Source organism: Equus quagga, chromosome 6 (genome assembly GCF_021613505.1).
Source record: "Equus quagga isolate Etosha38 chromosome 6, UCLA_HA_Equagga_1.0, whole genome shotgun sequence".
NCBI lineage: Eukaryota > Metazoa > Chordata > Mammalia > Perissodactyla > Equidae > Equus > Equus quagga.
In genome coordinates this window covers 115604724-115630504 of record NC_060272.1, presented here as the reverse complement: position 1 = coordinate 115630504, position 25781 = coordinate 115604724, and the positions used below count along the sequence as shown (strand labels likewise).

Genomic DNA, 25781 nt, shown 5'->3' with positions numbered 1-25781 from the left:
TCTGTTTCCTTCCGTGTTGTTGTCACTTTTTTTGCTTGGATAACTTTTACTCATCTTTTAAGATTGGACTCAAGTTTCACTCCCAATAAGGAGTCTTGCCCTGATTTAACTAGTGCCGATCTTCTGTGCCTCTAGTAACATCATGTCCACATCTCTGGAACTTACCATATTATGTTAAACCCATTTTATGACTCTTCCCTATTAGACTGTTAGTTCCTTTAAGCAAAGACCATGTCTTATTCTTCATTGTATCTACAGTGTCTAGCAAGTGACCGATATATAGTGGAGGCTCAATGAATATTTGTTGAACTGAGTTCAACTCATTGCTGTGACATTGAAGTCTTAGTTGCTCCTGGATCAGTGGTTCTCAGATACCAGTCAGCTGTATCAGAGAGACTTTGTTGGTTTTTGAGCTTTACTCCATAAAGAATTATGATTCAGTAGGTCTGGAATGGGTCCTGGGGAGAAGTATTTTTAAAAAGCTCCTCAGTTATTCTGGTTTGCTGACAAGTTTGAGAAACGTTGTCCTAGTTTATTTTTGTATTATTGCATTGTATTTTATATAAAAGGTGCCCCATAGACCTTATATAGTAATTTGTTGTTTAGGCTTTATAAGTTTTATCTACTAAAGTACAGATATATATATATATATTTTTAAATTTTTATTGAGTTAATAAGTTACAATCTTGTGAAATTTCAGTTGTACATTATTGTTTTCAGTCATGTTGTAGTTGCACCCCTTCACCCTTTGTGCCCACCCCCCACCCTTCCCCTGGTAGCCACTAACCTGTTCTCTTTGTCTACATTTTTAAATTCCTAAAAATGAGTGGAGTCATACAGAGATTGTCCTTCTCTATCTGGCTTGTTTCATTTAACATAATTCCCCCAAGGTCCATCCATGTTGTTGCAAATGGGACGATTTTGTTCTTTTTTTATGGCTGAGTAGTATTCCATTGTATATATATATCACATCTTCTTTATCCAGTCATCTGTTGATGGGCACTTAGGTTGCTTCCACTTCTTGGCTATTGTAAATAATGCTGCAAGGAACATTGGGGTGCATAGGACTTTTGGAATTGCTGACTTCAAGCTCTTTGGATAGATACCCAGTAGTGGGATAGTTGGGTCGTATGGTAGTTCTATTTTTAATTTTTTGAGCAGTCTCTGCACTGTTTTCCATAGTGGCTGCACCAGTTTGCATTCCCACCAGCAGTGTATGAGGGTTCCTTTTTCTCCACAACCTCTCTAACATTTGTTACTATTAGTTTTAGATATTTTTGTCATTCTAATGGGTGTAAGGTGATTCTTAGTGTAGTTTTGATTTGCATTTCCCTGATGATCAGCGATGATGAACATCTTTTCATGTGCCTGTTGGCCATCCGTATATCTTCTTTGGAGAAATGTCTGTTCATGTCTCCTGCCCATTTTTTGATCGGGTTGTTTGATTTTTTGTTGTTGAGTTGTGTGAGTTCTTTATATATTATGGATATTAAGCCTTTGTCGGATGTATGACTTGCAAATATTTTTTCCCAGTTAGTGGGTTGTTTTTTTGTTTCAGTCCTGTTTTCATTTGCCTTGAAGAAGCTCTTTAGTCTGATGAAGTCCCATTTGTTTATTCTTTCTATTGTTTCCCTTCTCTGAGAAGACATGGTATCTGAAAAGATCCTTTTAATACTGATGTCAAAGAGTGTACTGCCTACATTTTCTTCTAGAAGCCTTATGGTTTCAGGTCTCACCTTTAGGTCTTTAATCCATTTTGAGTTTATTTTGGTGAGTGGTGAGAAAGAATGGTCAGTTTTCATTCTTTTACATGTGGCTTTCCAGTTTTCCCAGCACCATTTGTTGAAGAGACTTTCTTTTCTCCATTTTAGGCCCTCAGCTCCTTTGTTGAAGATAGGCTGTCCATAGATGTGTGGTTTTATTTCTGGGCTTTCAATTCTGTTCCATTGATCTGTGCACCTGTTTTTGTACCAGTACCATGCTGATTTGATTACTGTAGCTTTGTAGTATGTTTTGAAGTCAGGGATTGTGATGCCTCCAGTTTTGTTCTTTTTTCTCAGGATTGCTTCAGCAATTTGGGGTCTTTTGTTGCCTCCTATGAATTTTAGGATTCTTTGTTCTAATTCTGTAAAGAATGTCATTGGGGTTCTGATTAAGATAGCGTTGAATCTGTAGGTTGTTTTAGGTAGAATGGACAGCTTAACTATGTTTATTCTTCCAATCCATGTGCATGGGATGTCTTTCCATCTCTTTATGTTGTCATCCATTTCTTTCAGAAAAGCCTTGTAATTTTCATTGTATAGGTCTTTCACTTCCTTAGTTAAATTCACCCTGAGGTATTTTGTTCTTTTTGTAGCAATTGTGAATAAGTACAGATATATTTTAAGTCACTTTTTTGGTACCATATGTATCAAAGTATCTTTAAGTGTCTCTTTGGGATGTCTGTTAGCATTTTGTTAACACAACTGAAAAAGCCCCATTTCAACAGACATCTTCTTGAATTGATAGTAATAAGATTGGCTGAGCTTCATTCCATTACTTTAAATATTTTTGGCAATTTGTAATTTTCACTTTTTATTATAATTTTTCAAAATGATGTTTTAAGCATTTTATTGTGGTTTAAAATTAAACTAAATTGCACAAATCTTAAGTGTACAGCTCAGTGAATTTTTACATATGGATATACCCATAAAGCACCACCCAGGTCAAGATAGAGAACATTTCTAGCCTCAAAGGTTCCCTCATGTTCCTTTCGAGTTAGTAAATACCTCTTACACCACAAGATGACCACTATTTTGACTTGTATGACCATCAGTTAGTCTTATGATTAAAACTACTAAAAAATTTTGTACATATCTTTTGGTAGCTAGTGCACTCATTTCTCTTGGGTTTACACGTGGAATTGTTGCGTTAAGGGCAGACTGTGTTTAACTTCACAAGGTAATGCCGGTTTACACTCTATGATAGCAGTTGATAATGAAAATTGAAATTAAGTTATTTGAAGCTTATTGTGAAATTTGAATATCCTAAATCTTCTCTTTGTGTTCCAAAGTGTTTTATTTTGTCAAAAATATACAAAGAAAACTGTGTGATTTTATAGCTGCCAGTAGTTTTGTTTTAGTCAAATAATTTTTTCTATATAAGCAACTTTTTCTTTTTTTCCTCTCCTTAGGATCATCTCTCCTTGTGGGTTGGCACGCAGTTGTAGGACTGCAAAATGGGTCTCCGGATTCACTTTGTTGTTGACCCACATGGTTGGTGCTGCATGGGTTTGATTGTCTTTGTCTGGTTATACAATTTTTTTTTAATTCCCAAAATTGTCCTCTTTCCTCACTATGAAGAAGGACATATTCCAGGCATATTAATAATAAGTAAGTTTCTAGATCTTTATTTATTTCTTATATAATTAAAGATTTTTCTTACTGTGAATGTTTTTGGAGTATTAGTGCCACTAATATTATTAGTGTTAGTAATATTGTTATTTACTAAATTATGAAAGTTTTAAAAAAAGCATGACCTTTATGTATTTTTCGGGTTAGATAAATGTGATATCTCTGTATCTTACTCTGCAAAATACATAAAGGCCATTTTGTTTAAGGAAAAAACTGGTACAGTAGTGCTAATTTGTGTGTCTGTATATTTTTAATGTTTCTGTTATGTACTTATTGCAAATGTGGAAGGCGTTTTAAGAATGAAGATGGTATACGTTACTGAGAAATGAGAATTTCATGATACAAAAATTATTGCTTATGATGTTGATTATGATAATACCTTGAACTTCTGGATAATTATTTTCTGCCAAAGTTCATTGGTGATGGCTTGCTTATGATTAAAAGAATCAGATTGAGGGGCCAGCCCCATGACCAAGTGGTTAAGTTCACGGGCTCTACTTCGGCAGCCCAGGGTTTCGGCAGCTTGGATCTTGGGCGATGCAAGGACCTAGCACTGCTCATCAGGCCATGCTGAGGTGGCGTCCCACATGCCACAACTAGAAGGACCCACAACTCAAATATACAACTGTGTGCTGGGGGGCTTTGGGGAGAAGAAGGAAAGATAAAATCTTAAAAAAAAAATAAGATTGAAATGATATATTTTATATGTACCTGGCATTTACAGTTTCCATGTACATTATGTCATTCTGATCTCACAAGAGCTTTTGGAAATATAATCTCTGTTATACAAATGATAAAACTGACCAGAACCATGCAGTCAGTCCTGGAGTTAGCATGCGAACTGTTTCCTATTACAGGTGAAGCACGCCCCTAACAAAGTGTCTATTTCTTATTCCTTCAAAAGGTAGAATTATGGTGAATGAATCTCTTTTCCCTTACTGTTTTTTTCTAGTTATTCATCTTAAAACTCAAACATTTCTAGGTTCTTTATTTTCAAATTAAGTATCTTAAGATCTGTTGAAAGGAACAATTGAGCATCACTAACTCAAAGTAATTTTGAAGATAGCCAGGGTAGAGTTAATGAAAAAGTGTAATCGTAGAATAGGTTTAAAAGTGCTGCTTTGATTCTTTCAAATATAGTACATGTAGTAATTAAAAGAGAACCCATTCATTCACACCATTATTGATAGGGAATCTCTGTTAATAAAGAATCTGATTTAGGACAAGTTTATCATTTGTTATGCAAAACAATATTTAAAATTAGTACATTTAAGATGGTCCTCTTAGCAGTATTTTGATGAGTGAAATGAATTAATCATTTTTTAATTTTGTGTTTTGAAAATTATCCTGATGGCAATAATTAAGATAAACAATCTTTAAATATGCTTGTTGATAAAATGTTTTGAAGGGTGAATGACTAATTTTATTCGTTTATTTGTTTCATAGTATTCTATGGCATTTCCATCTTTTGTCTGGTTGCTTTAGTGAGGGCCTCGATAGCAGATCCGGGCAGACTCCCTGAGAACCCGAAGATCCCACACGGAGGTATGATCCTCTGCAGACTTGCGAGTTTTACTGTACTGGAATTATTGTCTTTATTAAGATATTTTATTGTCTTTAGTGTGTATTCGTTACATGTGTCATCTAACACCACTTTCAAATCTCTCCTGGAATGTTTCCTTTCCAGACTTCTCTACTTAAAATTGCAAATCCCAGCTGCCTCCTCACATCCCTCATTCCCTGGCTCTCCTTTTCAGTTCACTGTTTGTCTCTCCGTCCTCCCGCTCTAGATCAGTACAACCTCTGTGAGGGTGTAGGTTTTTGGTTTTGTTTTCTTCATTAGTTCAGTGCTGAACGAATTCATTTAGTGCTCAGAACAGTCTCTGTCACTTAGTGGATGCTGGGTAAATATTTGTTGAATGATATATAATTATCTGACAAATTATATTTTTATTTAATAAGGAGTTGTTTTTGATGGTGCCACTTAGCTCATGATATTATACAGATAATCTCACTTGGAGTAGATGGTTGTAGTATTATGGTACTATTGCCTATATTTTTGCAAGTTCTAGCAATTCGGTGAAAAATTTGAAAGGCTTTTATTCTAGTGTTAATTGAAGATAATTTTTGATCTCCTTATGGCATAGTAACCATTCAAACCACAAAAATGAATCGACAATGTATTCCTTGTTTTATTACGTGTCAGATATAGTAAACCTCATTTACCTTCTTTTTTTTGATCATTTACTCTATAGGCTTTGCAAACTCTGTACTTTCTTCCAGTGAGAAATGTATTGTCTTTTTTGTACATTATAGAACCAGAATGCTTTTTTTTTTTGAGGAAGATTAGCCCTGAGCTAACTGCTGCCAATCCTCCTCTTTTCACTGAGGAAGCCTGGCCCTGAGCTAACATCCATGCCCATCTTCCTCTACTTTATATGTGGGACACCTACCACAGCATGGCATGCCAAGCAGTGCCATGTCTGCACCTGGGATCCAAACTGGCGAACTCCGGACCGCCGAAGTGGAATGTGCATACTTAACTGCTGCGCCACCGGGCTGGCCCCCAGAACCAGAATGCTTTTTATAGTAATCCAGTGGTTTCCAGGCGTGCTGCACATTAGAATCACCTGGGGAGCTTTGAAAACTCTCAGTGTCCCCCAGATCACATCCCATATTAATTAAATTAGAATTTCTGGGGATGGGAGCCAGGTATCAGTATTTTTGAAAGATTCAGGGTGATTCCAGTGTGTAGCAAAGTTTGGGAATCAGTGTACTAATTCCTTCCAGAATTAGATTAAGTGGGAAGTCGCTCATAGAGCCTCTCTTGAGTTCCTGATTGTTGTTTTTTGAGACGCATCACTTAGGGGCTTACTTGGCCTTGCAAGTTTAATGATTAAATGGGAATGATATGACACTGATGTTCTGTGTAGCTGTAGAACTTTCTGAAAACTGTGTTAAATGTTTAGTTTTTAACTTATAGAGACAGTGTCACTGTCCCTGAGCAGTTATTGTGTGTGCACGTGCACATGCATTTGGGTGGGGAGTGGCGCTTGGAATTTGTGTAGAATCCCTCTTCTCAACTAGCCTAAACCAAAGGTTCTGTAAAATATCGATAGTTGTGTTGTCTACTTCACCTCTAAAACCCAGTGTTCCCCGAAAAATCAAAGAAACAGGCTTGTCCTGGGGGCCATTTCTGATGAAGTCTTTAGTCTGCAGCGGTCAAACATTCAAATGCTGAAGTGTGTCAGATACTGCACATCCGTGAAAGGGACCAGGTAGGAACTGTTTCATATTGAAAATCTCATATCTTACCTAAAGGGAACAGCAGCTGCTCCGCTACAGTGAAATTGTCAGGCAGGCCTGATATTCTTAGATCTTACAACTTTTAAAGCAAAACCAGGGAATCTCAATTTTTATGAGGAATTTCATGATTTTAAAAAATATTGGCAACTAATTAAAAATTTTAAAAGCATTGTTTTTAAATGCATGCCAAATACATTATATCTTTGTGCCTAATTGAATCCATGTGAAACCACTGTGTTACCTTTAGCTTGTAGACTCTAGTGACGGAGGACACCATGGCATCTTCCTGGCTATTTGGATGTCTGCATTATATCTGATCTCAGTTGACATTTGGCCTATTTTTTCTTCACTGAGTCCAGAAGACTTCCCTTTTGCCCAAATGAAAAAAAATACATTCATTTATTGTATTCTAAATGTTTCCAAAGTCTTTTGGTGTCTCGTATCATATGTTCCTCATGGTAGTTGTGTGAGGTAGGTAGACTAAGGAATCAGGAGCATAGATTGTGCTTTGTAGGTCACCCGCAGGTTGTTATGGAGCTGCTCTGAGGCCAAGATCCTTGTCTCCATCATCTTTTCACTGTGGATCTATATACGGATAAATAATTTTAGCTTTTTATTCACCTTTGCCTTGATTTTGGAAAATTAAAGTCATTGTGTGATTTTTGGTGCTGGATGCCTGATAATTTTGTAAATATGGTTTTAACTTAGTAAAAAAATACAAAATTTTACCAGTGAAAAATAAAATAGCATGACTAAAGAGTTGAGGCTATGGTAGTGACATTTATTCAGCATTGTTTTAAGGTTGAGCCGTGTTATATAATTGAATTTTTTAGAAAAGGAAACTTAAACCCTAATAGTTTTATGATTTTAACCATTTTTTATTGAATTACTCTGACATATTTTACGTGCCTTTCTGTTTTTTTAAACAGAATAAATTTAGTATCTATATAACCCACCAGATATGAGGCAATTTCAATGTAAGAGAATATTCCATTTTCCTACACAAAGATCCTAAGAATTTGATTTTATGAACTTTTGGGTATATGGATGAAATAGTCAAAAGATGTCTGTCAATATTATTCAGATTACTCAATTACTCAATGCATGTTTGAAATATAGGAATATTACTTTTTGTCACATTCAAATTTTATGAAATGATTTTAGTCATTCTCAACTTTTTTTAAGACAGTTTTATTGAACATAATTCACATGCCATATAATTCACCCATTTAAAGTGGACAGCTCAGTGGTTTTTATTATATTCACAGAGTTGAGCAGCCATCCCCACAATCAAGCTTAGAACATTTTCGTCATCAAGCCTTAACTTGCATGTTTGACTTCAGTGTTGTTATCATCACTAGAGCTGCTTTTTGATACACTGATGCAGAGCAAAATCTTCCAAGTTTTTTAAAAATAGAGTATGTGTTAGATTTGTCTGCTACTGTCCCTTGAGATTTTACCCTGAGCTGTAGGGATGCGTGTGCTGTTAGTACTTGGGGTCATGTACTCGCTCTTAGTTTGCTTTTGTCCCCCATTTTGTATTGCTTTTTAAAGGTGATCTCTAAGAGACTTGCTGACATTTATTTCCTACCTTGACAGCTGATTCGGGCAGGGAACCTTCATTAAGACCCAAACCTTGTATTGACTTTGGTAGTTTCAAGTTGTATTTTTCTCCCCAAAACATTACTTTGTGATTTGAAATACAGTAATTGAGGGGGGGCCCTAATATGCTAGTGAGTCTTTTAAAGGACTCAAATAGAAGGTGATTCCTTCCTGTCTGAGGGATAAACAAAACAAAACCTTGCTTTATGTTCGTTTATGCATGTACAGCATTAATGAGGATCCGTGTTAAACTGTATGATGCTGTTCCACTTTCCTTGAATAGCCTCAATCATTTATGGAGTTTGTCTTTTTTTCTTTGAGTTGTTTTATATTTTGATTTTTCTTTTTCTTTTTTAAAAAAGTGTCTGTTAGTTTTTAATTTTTCTATAGCTACCATAAATTAGCAATTGGATACTCTCTCCCATAGGCTTTTATTTTATGTTGGTCGATGAGCTAGTACAAAAGTCTTGTAGGTAATCATCAGACATCAGATGTATCAGTCACCATGGTCCTATTTGGATATGAATAAACCCTGAAGAAGGAAAGAGAAAAGACTAGGAAATGACTTATAGATCTGTAGAGTAGATTAAGATAGGTGGATTTTTTTCTTGCCATACAAGGCAAAAACATAAATGACACTTTAAATTTCTAGTCTTTTACAATAGTGTTTTCTTTGTTCTCTAAACATGTTAAGTGTGTGTGTGAAGATCTGAGTTTTCTTAGGTATTTCTCATTTTAGATACTTGTATGGTATCTTAAATTTAGCCAGAGGAATGGCTCAAGCACTTTCTTTAAACGAATTTATGGTGCAGACCGTAGATCAGCAAACTCTTCTTTACTGTAAAGGGCCAGATGGTAAATATTTTCAGCTTTATCGATCATGTGGTCTCTGTCATAACTCCTCAGCTCTGCCATTGTAGCACAAAAGCGGCCATAGACAATGCATAAATGAACGGGCATAGCTGTGTTCAAATAAAACTTCATTTATGGACATTGTGTTCAAATAAAACTTTATTTATGGACACTGAAATTTGAATTTCATGATTTTAACACACCATAAATTATTATTATTGCTATTGTTTTCAATCATTTAAAATTGTAGGGGCCAGCCCTGTTGTGGAGTAGTTAAGTTCATGCACTCTGCTTCGGCGTTTCACCGGTTCGGATCCTGGGTGCGGACATGGCACCACTGTCGGGGCATCCCACACAGCACAACCAGAGGTGCTCACAACTAGAATATACAACTAAGTACCAGAGGGCTTTAGGGAGAAGAAGGAAAAAGGAAAAAAAAAGACTGGCAACAGATGTTAGCTCAGGTGCCAATCTTTAAAAAAAAACCCCAAATTAAAATAAAATAGCATTGTAAAAACCATTCTTAGCTCATGGGTCTGGGTCACACAGAAACGGGTGGTGGCCTGGATTTGCCTGTGGACTGGTTCGCCAACCTCTGGTCTAGACTACGGAGTTACAGGCTTTCTCTGACGATAGCCAAGTGCTCTCTTCTTTTCTGAGGCTACAACATTTTAAGTATGAAATAAAGTATTTTATTCTTTAGAATATTACATGCTAAAATTGCCAGTAAGGAATATGCCATATTTATGTTATAAGGGACTGGTTTAAGAAAATAAGTTATGTTGTCTTATAATGAAAATTAACTCATTGATGAGAATCTCCTTTCTGACTATATTCCTTGTAATAGATGAGTTGGGAGTTTTAACATTGGGATCTTCAGGAGAATCTAGTTAAGTGGGGAAAAAAGTGATATGCTTGTGACATTGTGTTATGCTGTATATGAAATGAGTTTCCATTTCACTTGCACTTAAATAACACTGGTTTAACTGTATCTAAATTAAGCTTTAATGTTGTTGCTCTCTCATATGATATGTTTTCATTAAAATAAGATCTGTAAGTACGAAATGAAAGAGGATTTTATTTTAAAATGAGATTTTAAATGTAAAAGATAATTTCTCAACTTTCACATTATTAGAGCAAACAATTACTTTGATAGAGGTTTTTATTCCTACTTTACTGATTGATTCAGAGACGTCTATAGCAGAATGTTTTCTAATACCTTATTATATAAAATTCCAGTATATTGATTTTACTCCTGGCCATTAAACTAAAATAATGGAACTAAAATAGAATATCTTTTTGGAAAATTGTACGCTACCTTCTATTATCTTCTTTACTTATGTTTAGGATCTTTCGTTTTTTAAAATTTTAAACTTTTCATACTTTAGCAAGCATTTAGTGACCACCTACTGTGTGCCAGGGTCACACTTTGCATGTACTAATATTCACTCTGAATATGGGAGTTAGGTTACTATGCCCATACTTTTAATGAGCGTAGGATATAGTTTAAACGTAAGTGATGGGAGGTTTAAGAATTTTTTAAAAGTAAAATTCCATTTCAACAAATATTAAAAAGATACATTCTGTATAATAAAGCAGTTGTCTTGATAGGTGACTCTCCTATATAATTTTTATGGACCTCATTAGAACAATTTATAATGAAAACAAATGACTTTTCTCTTTATTTCTGTAAACCATGTTTTTGGCACAAAACTTAATTGTGTGCTCTTTCACTGCAGGCTAGAGGAGATTGCTGCTTGGTTGGTAGGGCAGAGTTTTGTAAAGAACTCTTTTATTTCCATTAAATAGTGATTTTCTTATAATCTTTTTTACTTCTAAAGCTATTCTGATACCTCCTAAACGTATCTGAAATTCTTTTCCAGCTCTCTCCCATAAACATCCCCAAATGAATCCATTGATGCTAAAAATATGAAATGGTTTGGTGGGGGATGCCATCTCTGTTTTTCTAATGAGTTTGTAGGATTGATTTTGACTTCTTAATCTATGAAACCAAGACTCAGTATTATTTCTTCTTTAGAAACTAGATAATAAAATTTCTAGAAATTAATTTGTCTAAATTTCTGCTTTAATATAATAACTTGGTTGTACTTTAGGGTTTTTGTCATTAAACTGTACTTATTTTACGTTATCATAGCAATATGTCCAAAACTCAAATACTTGTTTTCTGTCCCTTAGTTTGACTATTAATAGTTTCTTATTTTTATATTGTTTAAAATTAGGAACCTACAAAATATGACATGCATAGAATAGAGCAGCAGCCTTCATGGGAAACACATATACACTGGAGACTTGGAAGAAGAAAAATCTCTTAGATATATATGTCGAAAACTTCCTATAAAATCTTCTAAACAGTTATTGTGAAATTTCACCGTTACCATTTGCCTTCGTTAAACGGATTTTACTTTCCTTCTCTAGAAAGGGAGTTCTGGGAATTATGTAACAAGTGTAATTTGATGAGACCAAAGCGTTCCCATCACTGCAGCCGCTGCGGCCACTGTGTGAGGAGAATGGATCATCACTGTCCGTGGTAAGAAATGAATAATTCACTTTTAGAAAAAAAAAAAGAGAGGAAAAAATAAATCTTAGTACATAGCAGATTTAAACCATAGTTATATTAAAGTTATACAGTTTAAAAAACTCACTTAATAAGGATACCTTTATTTGATCATATGGTTCTATCAGCTCCCAAAGTCATTTTTCCACAGGGTGAATCTTCCTCAGCAAAGAAAGAAAGAAAGAAAGAAATCCTAGCTTTTCTAACAAGGGGATATTGGAGCAGAAAACTAAGAATTAACATGCACCCAAATATACAAAATATGTAAGGTGATTGTATTAAAGGAGGCAATGTACGTAAAGCATTTGATACAGTATCTCACACATAGAAAGTACTTAAATACTAGCTGTTACTGTTTTTAACTGTAATAAACCATATACATCCCATTGTTTGTATTTTCCTTCCCATTTGTTTAACTAAAGAATAACACACTCCAGATACCCTGATACCTCATTTCTCCCCCTTGAAGCCTTTTCAGTATTATGTTTTGGATATAGGTATTAACATTACATGCCTGCCGAATGTGTGTAAGTGGTAGTTAACTGATTCTGCCTAACTGCCAACACTTTTGGTCAATAGGGGGCTCTCTTGTACTATTTAAAGAAAATGTTCAGTTGAGAAATAGAATTTTTGAAAACAAATGCTGTGAGAATTCTGCATTGTATCTCATTTCAAAGCTGTCACAAAAATCTGTGAACAAGATATTGTATTTAATCCTGTTTTCCTAGCATGAGTTCTCTGTATAAATATTTAAACTGGTATAATGTAGCACTTTATAAATATATCTATATACGTTTGTATTTATGTTTGTACACACATGCATGCATATATAGAAAGTGAACTACATAGCTGGCTTCTTAAATTTATCATCGCATTTATCTAAAGTTGACTCAAGGGTAGAGTTTTGCTTTGCCTAATAATGCAAATCAATTTAGAGTTTTACTTATTTTTGATAACTTATTTTGATAGCACAAGTTATTATTAGCCAAGCTTTTAGTGGAAATTTAGTTTTTACTATAAACTTATTATTTAAATAGAAGGTAATTTCCTGAGATCAGGAAAAACTAAAAGCATTTTAGATAAAAGCACTTTGTTACCATATAAAAAGCTTAAAATCATCTAATTCCATCAGCAGAATATAGTTGGTGTTTAAAATATGTGCCTTGAATTTAAACAGATTAATTCTCAAGTGATTTTTCTAAATCTCAATGAGCTGTTTACAATGGTAATAGATTTTAAAAAGTAGGTAAAACGGGTATTCAGATAAGTAGTCATCACACTGAAAAACTCAATTTTATGCTTTTTAGAGTAATGTTTCTGATTAACTAAAAATGTAATAATTGTCCATGATACTGTGGGATATTGGTACTTCGTTTTAAAAGAATGCAGTAGTTTTAAGTTAAAAAAACCTCCATCAGCTAGGAAATGCTTTGGTACATAGAGATTAGAGATATTATTTACTTATTTTTATGGAATAAAAACTAACTTGGTGACAAAATAAACTACTATTTAACCTAAATTCTACGATTGGGATGAGTTCTCTGTTTCTAGGCCTGTTGCCTCCGCAGTTTAATAAACTTGTCAGAGTATGGGTGGGAAGGAGAGTGGCAGTAGAAAAAGTTGGAGGATAGGAAAGGGGGGTAGACCGTGGGCCTGGATAGGTTTGGGGATTCCCTGATAGAGCGTTGCTGAGACATTCAGAGTGAGGGAAATGTACAGTGTAAATTGGAAGCAAGGCGAAGTTTTGCTATTTTCAGAAACTGCATTATCCTAACTGCCTAACAGCTTTAGATTTGGAGGCCTATTCTCAGATCACCTTAAGATTTTCTCTATTGCTCGCTCTGCTCACTCTCTAAGTAGTTTAACTGTTACCAAAAAAACTCTTACATCTAGATTGAGTACCTTAGTGTTTTCTTAAAGGTCTCTGATTAAGAAGAATGCCATGATCATAGCAGTTATTTCTCAAATTTTGGGGGGACAGGAAGAATGGGACAAGGATAAGTCATCTTTGAAGCAACAGCTGTTGAAGAGTATTTCTCGAGTGCATACATAAGCGCGCTTCTCTGATAGGCCTGCTTGCCAATGACAAAACACAGGAAATTTTCTTGTTTACCAAGCGTAAGCTCTTGAGTCTAAGAAATTCCTCTGCAAGATTTTTGGTTCGGTTCTATATCTGATTTTAAAAAACAGTTTAACAACTCACCTTTAAAAGAATTTAAGTTAGGAATAGAACCTATTATACCATTTTTTTCCCAAACAGTGGTAGTATAATGCTATATTAAAATGAAAACATTTGTACAGGGTAATTTATAGTTTTGAACTAGGGTTTTCTGCTGGAATTGTAAAATATTTTGAAAATTTGGATACAATAAATACATTTGGAACCATAAAATGTTCAGCTTGCATTAGCCTTGAAAATGTTGGGATTATAACATTAATCCTTTTTTCCTAGTTATGATTCACGTTGTGTTAGTGGAAGTGTAGCTATAAGAGTTTATAAATAGTTTTGGGTATGTGTTTACTTTCAGCAACCAAGGATAGATTTTAAAAGTAATACAAATCGTAGAGACTTAGCAGCCATGTTAGAGTGGCAGGTTTAGGTTATTTCACTTCACATCGTTCAAATGGCTCTCTGCAGCTAGAACGCTGTAATGGAAGGGCGAACGTAGAAGAGGGTTCTCCTTCTCTTGGCCACTGTGTCTTCTAACTGTGCATCCTCTGGCAAGTGTCTCAACTCCTTTGTTCCTGTTTCCATATCAATGAAACAAGGAGACTGCCATCTGCTCTTCCTGTCTCCCTGACTTGTGACTTGAAGGGGGACCATATACACGCACTTCTTTTGTGAAGTAGAAAGTGCTTTACAAATGTGAGGTGGCATGTTTATATCTTTTCCTATGTACCGTTTGCTTTTGGGTTTGAGTGGCTTTAGTGTATCTCCATGACGTTAAGCATGTATGAAGTCATTTGTGTTTATTTTTAGTTTTGCCAATCCTGAAATTGTCTTATTAAAGTTTAAAATAATTGATTCTTTTTTCGTTTTTTTCCTTCAGGATTAACAATTGTGTTGGTGAAGATAATCATTGGCTTTTTCTGCAGTTGTGTTTCTACACTGAACTTCTTACTTGCTACGCACTGATGTTCTCTTTCTGCCACTATTACTACTTTCTTCCACTAAAAAAGCGTAACTTGGTAAGAAATGTTTATGTCCACTAATCGCAGAGCAGCTGTAGCATTCGCTTGTTAAAATGTGGCTCCTTTAAGTGCGGAAGATTGAAAAGAAAAACAACAAAAATAAACCCCCAAGTTGGTGAATTTTGAAATATCTTGGGATTGAGAAAGTAGACCCTAATCTGACATTCCCTTTTAACCAAATTCATTTATAATTATTTGTTACTGTTGAGTGACTTTCTTTGAAAAGCAACATATTAGGTCTTCCAATATATTTGTTTTGGTTTAAAAGTATCTACAATAATCAAAACAAAATCAAACATGTTAACTGTTTGTTTCTTTTCAGGAATGAAAATACACTTTAATTTTATAAAAGTTCTCAAAGGAACATTAAATTCTTGTGAAAAAGAACTTGTTTGTCCCTGACTTTTAACAGTAATAAGAAAATTTGCAAGATGCTTTAAAAAGTTGTTATATATACCATTTGAAGCAGTGATTTTCCCATTTTGTAGAGAAACTGCAGTGGATGTTAATAAGAATTGCCCAAAATGGTGGTGGTAGTAGTGATGATGGTAATAGCAGCAATTAGGAGTTTTTTCTGTTTGTTTGTTTTGAGGAAGATTAGCCCTGAACTAACATCTACTTCCAATCCTTCTCCTTTTGCTGAGGAAGACTGGCCCTGAGCTAACATCCATGCCCATCTTCCTCTACTTTATATGTGGGACGCCTACCACAGCATGGCTTTTGCCAAGCTGTGCCATGTCCGCCTCTGAGATCCAAACCAGTGAACCCTGGGCCGCTGAAGGGGAATGTGCACACTTAACCACTGTGCCACCGGGCCAGCCCCACAGCAACTAGGAGTTTTGAGCTCTTGACTATATATCAACACTATGCTGTGGGCATGTCATTTTACTTCTCACTTTAATGCTCACAACAACCACATGAAGTGGATCTGATTCTTGTCCCCATTTTTATAGTTGAGGAAACAGACTAATAGAGGTTAAATAAATTGTGAAAGCACAAAGTTAGGAAGTGAGTATTCAACTGGCTTTAATAGAAGGGCTGGGATTTGAACCTGATCCTGTGTTTTCTGGATCTTCTCTTGTGTGTTTTGTGTATGGAGCTGGATCTTGTGTGTTATTTGGACTTGAATGGTTTTAAAAATACCCTGTGTGTGTGTTCATGTGTGTATGTGTGTGTGAGACAGAGAAAGAGAGCAACGCACAAGTGTGCAAACATGCATGTGAAAAAGCAAGGTAGGGAAGGAGAGATGAAGAAAGAATAGAATCCCTGATGGAGAAGGGGAATTTTTCTTTCCTATTTATATCATGTTGTAGTGTTTAAATCTTTTATATTAAAAATCATAAGTTTCTTGGTATATACAATTCAATTTTGGAAGAAGGGAGTGAGTGTGAGAAGGCCTTTAAGTTCTATCTGTTCCCATCTTTTTTGTACACATGATCATTTTGTATAATTAAAAGAGGATATTTGCTGTTGTAGCTTCACTACATATATTAGTGGGGTAGTGATTATGCATGTAGTGATTATGCTTATTAGATATAAATTTTAATCAGATACTAATTTGAGGCAATTAAAATTAAATAAAGATTAATTTCCGATATAATTTATATTATAGTTAGAATATGTAAAAGGTTGTACATATTTACCTAAGAGTAACCAGTTTCAAATAATTGAGCTAATACCAAAAGCATTAAAATAAAATTGCCTGGTAAGATTAAGGTCATAATTTTTTAAAAAGTGGGAGAGAGAGAAAATTTAGTGGTGGTAACGAAAAGCCAATAGAGGTTCTCTGGGAGGGACTGGCTTGTTATCGTGGAGGAATTGGCAGACTTTGGGCCTTGGGTTAAACTTGACCCTCCCCCTGTTTTTGTTAACGAAGGTTTACTGAAGCCCAGCTACTCTCGTTTGTTTATATATTGTCTACAGTTGCTTTTGCGCCACAACAGTAGAGTTGAGTAATGGTGACAGAGACATATGGCCTGGAAAGCCTGAAATATGAACTCTCTGCCTTTTTATATTGAATTTGTCAACCCTTGGTGGTGGAATCATCTTGGCTTTGTAGACAGACACGCCTAGGATCAAAGTCTGGCTTTTCTTACTATGTGTGTAACCTTTGACACATTATTTAACCTCTCTGAATTGCAGAGTCCTCTTCTGAAAAATATGAATAAGAATGAGATTAATTGAGATTACACATGTAAAAGTACCTGGTATATAATAGACATTCAATTTATATTACATTTGATTTTAGTTAAAGCTCTTAAAGGAGGGAACAAATGTTCTTTGGCCTATTAATTTTTATGAAAATTTCATAGACTTTTAACAGTATTATTAGGAGGTTGATGACAGACTAATGAAATTCCAATACTCAAGTAAGAATATAATGGGGGCTGGCCCAGTAGCCAAGTGGTTAAAGTTCCACATGCTCCTTTGGCAGCCTGTGTTGGTGGGTCCGGATCTTGGGTGCAGACCTACACCTCTGGTCAAGCTATCCTATGGTAGTGACCCACATACAAAATAGAGGAAAATTGGCACAGATGTTAGCTCAGGGCTAATCTTCTGCAGCAAAAAAAAAAAGAATATAATGGTATTATTTAACTGAAGGATAGAGACATTTGAAATTACAAACTAATTTCCCTTTCCAAATGAAAGATAGAAACTGGAAAAATTACTACCAATTAGAGAAGCAATCACTTTTTTTTAAAATGGAAAAACTGATTATTAGATAATATTTGAATACTTAGAAATATATATACACACATATATTTACATGCTTACAGAATGTTGACAAAAGACTAGCAGCATAGTCAAAGTTTATTAAGAGATTAAAAATCTAGGAAGAAAATATGAAAAAATGAGTACAAGTTTTGGGTTTTGAAAATTCAAACTGAGTTTTCCTTAGAGTAATCAATTATAGAAGCAATGATTTTTTAAAAATCATAATAATATGTTAGTTAATAGGATTGCCAAATGAAAATCAAATAATTAGCGAGATCATAGCTGGTTGTAGTAGCATTGTGTTGGTAATAAGCAGTAAATTATAAACAGTCCTAGTGACCTGGCAGGGTTGTTTTATCCAGTAGTGCTGAGCAGGAATTGTTGTCTTAGACCGAGTCTTGTAGCATCTTTGTTGTGTTAAGTAGGCTGCTGTTATAATTACCTTCATGTTAGAGATAATGAAATTGAAATCCAAAGAGGTTATGTTATATTTCCAAGATCATTTAACATCCTATTGAGGAATCTAGTACATTTTAACCTTGTTTGAGATATATTCTCTGAATGAATGAAGTGATTCATATATTGTCAAGTTATGTACAGAGAGAGAAGAACTTTGCCGTAATGTTGTGCAACATAAGGAAAGACAATTTTGTTTGATTAACTTAAATTCATAAAAATAGAATGTTTATTATTGGTTTTTCTAGCCTACTTAAATTTACTAGAGTAAAGCTAAATTCTAGGACAGGAATTATAACTAAACCTGGGGAAAATATTTTATAATTTATATACACCCAGATACTCCAAGGATCTGAAGCAAAGTGAATGTTCAGTAGGTACTCAAGATTCATTGAAATGAATTCTAGTTATTTCATTGATTCAGATTTTGGTAATTTGAAGCTATGATACTAGATGCATATAATCTTAGAATTCTAACATCTTTCTGATGGAATGACTCTTATATCATCATAAATCACATCTCTTTATCTTAGTAATGATTCTTGCCTTAAAGTGTTTTTCTTTCTGTTCTTAATTTAGTTCTATCAGCTTTCTTTTGGTTACTATTTTCATGGTATATCTTTTTCTCTCTTTTTACTTTGTCTTTCTCGGTTCTTGTGTCTTATCTGTGTGTCTTGTTGATACTGAATATTTCATTTTTTTAAAAAATATGGTGTGATAATCTTTGTCTTCTAATTGGAATATTTAGTCCATTTTTATTTAGTGTAACTGATATTAATTCTGTCATCTTACTATTTATTTTCTGTTTAACCGATCTGTTCTTTGCTTCCATTTTTCTCCTTTTCTTGCCTGCTTTGGAGTCTTCAATTGAAAAAAAATACCAATTTATCCCTTGTGATGGCTTTTCTTTTTTTAATCTTCTTTTAATTATTTTCCCAGAGATGAAAATATTCTTTTGATTTTTGAAATTTAATATAAATTAGTACTTTGACCATTGCCTGGATAATGAATACAGTGGCCTTAGAACGGCCATCATCATCGTTTTTGGTATTGTGAGGTTTAAAATAAATGTAGAACTAAAACACATGACAATAAGACGCTATTGTTGTTGTTTATTTATTATATGTTATGATGCGTATCCATATGAAGTCAGGCTTCATGTGGAGTTATCCACGTACTGCTACTTTTCCTAGTCCTTCATGTCTTCATAAATTTCTCAGTTTCTTTCTGGAAGGATTTTTTTCTGCCTTTTGGTGCAAGTCTACTGGAACAAATTCTCCCAGTTTTGGTTCGCCTGAAAATGTCCTGTTAGTTTGCAACCCCAGGAGCTTCCCAGGTGTAATCTGAAACTGAGCCCCATACACGGAGGGAAGGGAGAGACTGAAGAAAGAGGCAGACCACTTCAGATCGGCAGGTGGCAGGTTAGTAAGCAAGGGAGCTTGTATACGAGGCTTGTCTTGGGTGGCCACAAGCTGAGTAGATCTCTGCACCCACCTGCCAAATCTTAAAAGTCTGTATAGAGAGGCCTTAGCTGTATAGATGGTCTCAACAACACCTTACTCTCTCAAGGCTGTGCCCTTGAAACAGCCCCTAGTGTAGGCAGAGCGTATGTTCCAAGGACAGGGGAGGGGGTTAGAAGCCTCCGATTGCCTGAGTTCACCTCGAGGGTAAACCAACGGCCGTGTCCTCTCGATTGATTACCTCTTCCAACAGTCTTTATTTCTCTTTCAATTTTGAAGGATTTGTTTGCTTGGCATAGAATCATAGGTTGGAGTTTCAATTTTTAGAAGGTGTTCCATTGTTTTGTGGTTTCCATCAATTTGGTTGTAAAGTCAGTTATTAGTCTTATTGTTACTCCGTTGAAGTAAATGTATGTTTTCTCTGGCTGCTTTTATAATTTAGTTAGTTATTCAGTTATTTGTTTTATTTCAGCTTTATTGAGGTGTAATTGCATATAAAATTGTAAGATATTTAAATTGTACGCCATGGTGATTTAATATATGTGTATACAGTGAAAGGATTTCCCCCATCTAGTTAATTAACACATCCATCACCTCACATATTTATCTTTTTTTGGTGAGAACATTTAAAATCTACTGTCTTAGCAAATTTCAGTTATAGAATGCAGTATTATCAATTATGGTCATGGTGTTTTAGATTCTCAGACATTATTCATGCTAAAGTTTGTACCTTTTTACCAACCTCCCCCTATTTCCCCCATCCCCAGCCCCTGGCAAACACTATTCTACTCTCTGTTTCTGTGAGTTTGACTTTTTTTTTAACTCCACATATATAAGTGATACCATCATGCAGGATTTGTCTTTTTCTGTCTGGCTTTTTTCGCTTTGTATGATGCCCTCGGAGTACATCCATGTTGTCGCAAATGGCAGGATTTCCTTCTTTGTCATGTCTGAATAATATTCCCTTGTGTATATATACCACAACTTCTTTATCCATTTACCCATTGATGGATATTTAGGTTGCTTCCATATCTTAGCTATTGTGAATAATGCTGTAATGTATATGGGAGTGCAGATATCTCTTCAATATCCTGTTTCATTCCTTTTGGATATATACCAAGAAGTGGAATTGCTGGATCATATGGTAGTTCTATTTTTAATTTTTTGAGGAGCCTCCATACTGTTTTTCACAGTGACTGTACCAATGTACCTTCCCACCAACAGTGCACAAGAGTTCCCTTTACTCCACATCCTTGCCAACACATCTCTCTTGTGTTTTTGATGATAGCCATTCTAACAGATGTGAGGTGATATCTCATTGTGGTTTTGATTTGCATTTCTCTGATGATTAGTGATGTTGAGCACCTTTTCATGTACCTTTTGGCCGTTTGTATGTCTTCTTTGAAAAAATGTCTGTTCGGGTCCTCTACCCATTTTTTAATCAAATTGTTTGTTTTTTTAGCTATTGAGTTGTATTAGTTCTTTATATATTTTGGATATTAACCTCATCAGACATATGATTTGCAAATATTTTTTCCCATTCCATAGGTTACCTTTTCATTTTGTTGGTGGTTTCCCATGCTGTGCAGAAGCTTTTTCGTTTGCTGTCATCTCACTGGTTTATTTTTGCTTTTGTTGCCCTTGCTTTTGGTGTCAAATCCAAAAAAATCATTGCAAAGACCAATGGCAAGGAGCTTACCCAATATGTTTTCTTCCAAGAGTTTTTATGTTTTCGGGTTTTATGTTCAAGTCTTTAATCCATTTGGAGTTGATTTTTGTGTATGGTGTAGGATAGAGGTCCAATTTCATTCTTTTGCATCTGGCTATCCAGTTTTTCCAATACCATTTATTGAGGAGACTGTCCTTTCTCCATTGACTACTCTTGGCTCCTTTGTCAAAAACTAATTGACCACATATACATGGGTTTATTTTTGGGCTGTCTATTCTATTCCATGGATCAGTGTGTCTGTTTTTATCCCAGTACCATACTGTTTTGATTATTATAGCTTTGTAATATAGTTTGAAATCAGGAAGTATGATTCTTTCAGCTTTTTTCTTCTTTCTCAAGATTGCTTTGGTTATTCAGGGTCTTTTTTGGTTCCATACAAATTTTAGGATTGTTTATTATATATCTGTGAAAAATGCCATTGGAATTTTGATAGGAAATGCATTGAATCTGTAGATGGCTTGGGTAGTGTGGACATTTTAAGAATATTTAATTCTTCCAATCCATGAACATAGGATAGATTTCCATTTATTAGTGTCATCTTCAATTTCTTTCATCAATGTCTTAATAGTTTTCACTGTACAGATCTTTGACCCCATTGATTAAGTTTATTCCTAGGTATTTTATTCTTTTTGATGCATATGTAAATAGGATTGTTTTCTTAATATTGCTGATAGTTTATTTTCAGTGTATAGAAATGTAAATATTTTTATATTGATTTTGTATCCTGCAGCTTTACTTAATTCATTTATCAGTCCTAAGTTTTTGATGGAGTCTTTAGGTTTTCTATATATAATATTATGTCATCTGCAAATAGAGACAGTTTTACTTCTTCCTTTCTATTTGGATGCCTTTTCTTTCTTTTTTTTTCTTTTTACCTAATTACTCTGACTTCTGGTACTTTGTTGAGTAAAAGGGTAAGAATGGGCATCCTTATCTTGTTCCTGATCTTAGAGGAAAAGCTTTCAGTTTTTTCCATCACTGAGTGTGATGTTTCTGTGGGCTTGTTATATATGGCCTTTATTATGTGGAAGTACATTCCCTCTATAACGAGTTTTGTTTTGGAGAGTTTTTATCATGAACGGATATTCAATTTTGTCCAGTGCTTTTTCTAAATCTATTGAGATAATGAAGTGATTTTTATTCTTCCTTTTGTTAATGTGGTGTATCATACTGATTGATTTGCAGATGTTGAAGCACCTTTGCATCTCCAGAGTAGATCCCACTTGATCATGGTGTATCATCTGTTTTAATGTATTGTTGAATTTGGCTTCCTAATATTTTGTAGACGATTGTTGCGTCTATGTTCATAGGATATTAGCCTGTAATTTTTTTTCTTCTATTGTTGTTGTGCAGTTTTGGTATTAGGTTAATGCTGGCTTTGCAAAATGATTTTGGAAGTGTTCCCTTCTCTGCAACTTTCTTGAAAAGTTTGGGAAGTATTTGTGTTAACTCTTTAAATCTTTGGTAGAATTCACCTGTGAAGCCATCTGGTCCTGGACTTTTCTTTGTTGGGAGGTTTTGATTACTGATTCGGTCTCCTTACTAGTAATTGGTCTGTTTAGATTTTCTGTTTCTTCATGATTCAATCTTGGTAGGTTATATGTTTTTAGGAATTTGTCTGTTTCTTCTAGGTTGTCCAATTTGTTGGTATATAATTTTTCATACTAGTCTCTTATTATCCTTTGTATTTGTGTGGTATCAGTTGTAATGCCCCCTCTTTCATTTCTGATTTTACTTATTTGAGTCTTTTCCCTTTTTTCCTTAGTGAGTCTAATTAAAGTTTTGTCTCTGTTGTTTGTCTTTTCAAAAAAATGAGCTTTTAGTTTCCTTCATCTTTTCTGTTGTGTTTTTAGTCTCTATTTCATTTATTTCTGCACTTATCTTTGTTATTTCTTCCTTCTACTAACTTCCAGCTTGGTTTGTTCCTCTTTTTCTAGTTCTTTGAGGTGTAAGTTTGTTTGAGATCTTTTTTTTTTCTTAATGTAGGCATGAACTTCCCTCAAAACTGTTTGCTGCATCCCATAAGTTGTGGTGTGTTGTATTTACATTTTCTTTGCCTCAAAGAAAGATCCAATCAAGATAGTTTTTGATTTCTTCTTTGACCCATTGAGTGTTCAGTAGTATATTGTTTACTCACTGCTTTTTGTGAATTTTCCAGTTTTCTTCTTGTAATTGACTTCCAGTTTCATAATATTGTGGTTGGAAAAGATGCTTGATATGATTTCCATCTTCTTAAATTTATTAAGACTTTTTTTATGGCCTAGTATATAATCTGTCCTGGAGAATGTTCCATGTGCACTTGAAAAGAATGTGTATTCTGTTGCTGTTGGATGTAGTCTAACATGTAGTTTAAGTCCAGTGTTTCCTTGTTGATTTTCTAAATCTGAATGATTAATCTCTTCTCGAAAGTGAGGCATTGAAGATCCCTACTATTACTGTATTGCTCTCTGTTTCTCTTTCAGGTCTGTTAATATTGGCTTTATATACTTAGGTGCTTCTATGTTGCATGCATAAATATTTACAAGTGTAATATCCTTTTGTTGGATTGATGCCTTTACCCATTTATCATGACATATTACCTTCTCTGTCTCTTATTATAGGCTTTGGCTTCAAGTTTATTTTGTCTGGTATAAGTATAGCTACCTCTGCTGTCTTTTGGTTTCCATTTGCGTGGAATATCTTTTTCTGTCCCTTCACTTCCAGTCTCTGTGTTCTTAAAGCTGAAATGAACCTCTGGTAGGCACCATATAATTGAGTCTTGTTTTTTTTTAATCCGTTCAGCCATCCTATGTCTTTTGGTTGGATAATTTATTCTGTTTACATTTAAAGTAATTATTGATAGGTAGGATTTACTATTGCCATTTTGTTAATTGTTTTCTGGCAGTTTTGTAATTCCTTTATTTCTTCCTTTGTGATTTGATGGTTTTATGTAGTGGAGTGCCTGATGTGTAGAAGTCACTCAGCTAGTTTCTGGATTTTTTCCGAAAGAAATTGCTCTGTGTGTAACAGTAGATTCTTTGTGTTTGTGAGAAGAATTGAGTTCATCTGTTGACATCTTGGATCAGAACTCCCATGAATTTTTTTGGTCTTTATATTTTAGCAGTTATTCTATGACCTGCTTCATTGTTGTTTTCTTTGCATTTTTCCTATTTGAGAGTTTATATAGCTTCTTGAATCTGTGGCTTGATGACATTCTTAAATTATGGACATTTCATGGCCTAAATCACTTCAAATATTACTTCTGTCCAATTTTTTTTGCTTGCATTTCTGGGATTCTAATTATATGTATATGAGATCTCACTGCACTATGTAACTTTTGCGGTCTTTTCTGCATTTTCCTTTTTTTTCCTCTGTGTTTCCGACTGAGTATTTTCTACTGACCTGATCAGCTCTTCTGCTCTGTCTAATCTACTGTCAAACCCTTCTGTTGAGTTATTAATTCAGTTATTATGTTTTTCACTTTCAGATTTTCCATTTGGTACTTCTTTTCATAGATTACTTCTCTGGTGAAATTCTCCATTTGTCATCTATATTTTCAAACATTTTAATGAAAGTCATTTTAATGTCTATGTCTGATAACTTCAATATTGAGATCAACTTGTGGATCTGTTTCTGTTGACTTTTTTTTCTTCTCTCTCTTAGTTTCCAGATATTTGGTCCTTTCATCTGACATATCTGATAAGTTTTGTTGGATGCAGGGCATTTTGTATGACAAACTGTAGAAGATCTGGTTGATTTTTCTTTTTCAAGATATGATTTACTCCTTTTTTTTGGACAGGAATAGGAGAAGGCTCATCTTGATACAATCAAGAGTTTGTATAACAAATATTTCTAAGGCTAAATAACAGAACATTGGTCTTAATACAGCAGTTCTTTTGAAGATAACATTTATTGTGTTTATTGAGATTTTGCATGTATTTATGATTATTGGGTTTTGTCTTTGTGAGGGTCTAGTTTCAGTTTGCCTATTCTCTTATGATGCAGCCCTTGGGGAGTCTCAGCTGAAAAACTTAGGTATGTACTGTGGATTGTGCCTTCTCCTTGTTCCTCCAGCTTTGTGAGATTGCAGAAAGCTCTGAGCCTCCACATCTGCTTGGCCTTCTGTGCAATACTGCTTATAAATTGGCGAGGACCTTAAGGTAAAAAGCAGTGTAGAATGTAGGACTCACCTTAATGCATTTCTACTCTCTCTGGGATCTTGGCCTTTTAAGTTCTGGCTAGTTTGGCTACTTTCCCATGTCTTCAGTTAGCTGTTGATCAATTAGTTGGATTTTATTTGTTTTTTAGTAGTGTTTTTATTGGGAAGTTTAGGCTCATACAATGTCTTCCCTTATAGGTGTCATTCGCAGTAGCGTTTTGTTTAAACGTTTCTTCCATAGTGATTCTGATCAGTGCTGCCTAAGTGCACAGCTCCGGGAGTCAACACTCGGGTCGTGGTCTATGTAAACAGTATCCTGTGGAGTGCTGAGAAGAGTACTCCTGTAGCCACACTGTTTGAGAGC

At 34.7% G+C, this 25781-nt stretch overlaps 1 protein-coding gene across 4 annotated transcripts in view; it reads left to right on the top strand.

The window, feature by feature from the left end:
• ZDHHC21 (zinc finger DHHC-type palmitoyltransferase 21) overlaps positions 1 to 25781 on the top strand; it is a 68048-nt gene that overhangs the window by 9136 nt on the left and 33131 nt on the right. For all 4 annotated transcript variants that reach the window (XM_046663991.1, XM_046663989.1, XM_046663990.1 and 1 more), the window contains 4 exons: positions 3173 to 3371; positions 4839 to 4937; positions 11589 to 11700; positions 14778 to 14916. In XM_046663991.1, coding sequence (XP_046519947.1) covers positions 3218 to 3371; positions 4839 to 4937; positions 11589 to 11700; positions 14778 to 14916 — 504 coding nt within the window. In that variant the 5' untranslated portion in view covers positions 3173 to 3217. The remainder of the gene's footprint in view (positions 1 to 3172; positions 3372 to 4838; positions 4938 to 11588; positions 11701 to 14777; positions 14917 to 25781) is intronic.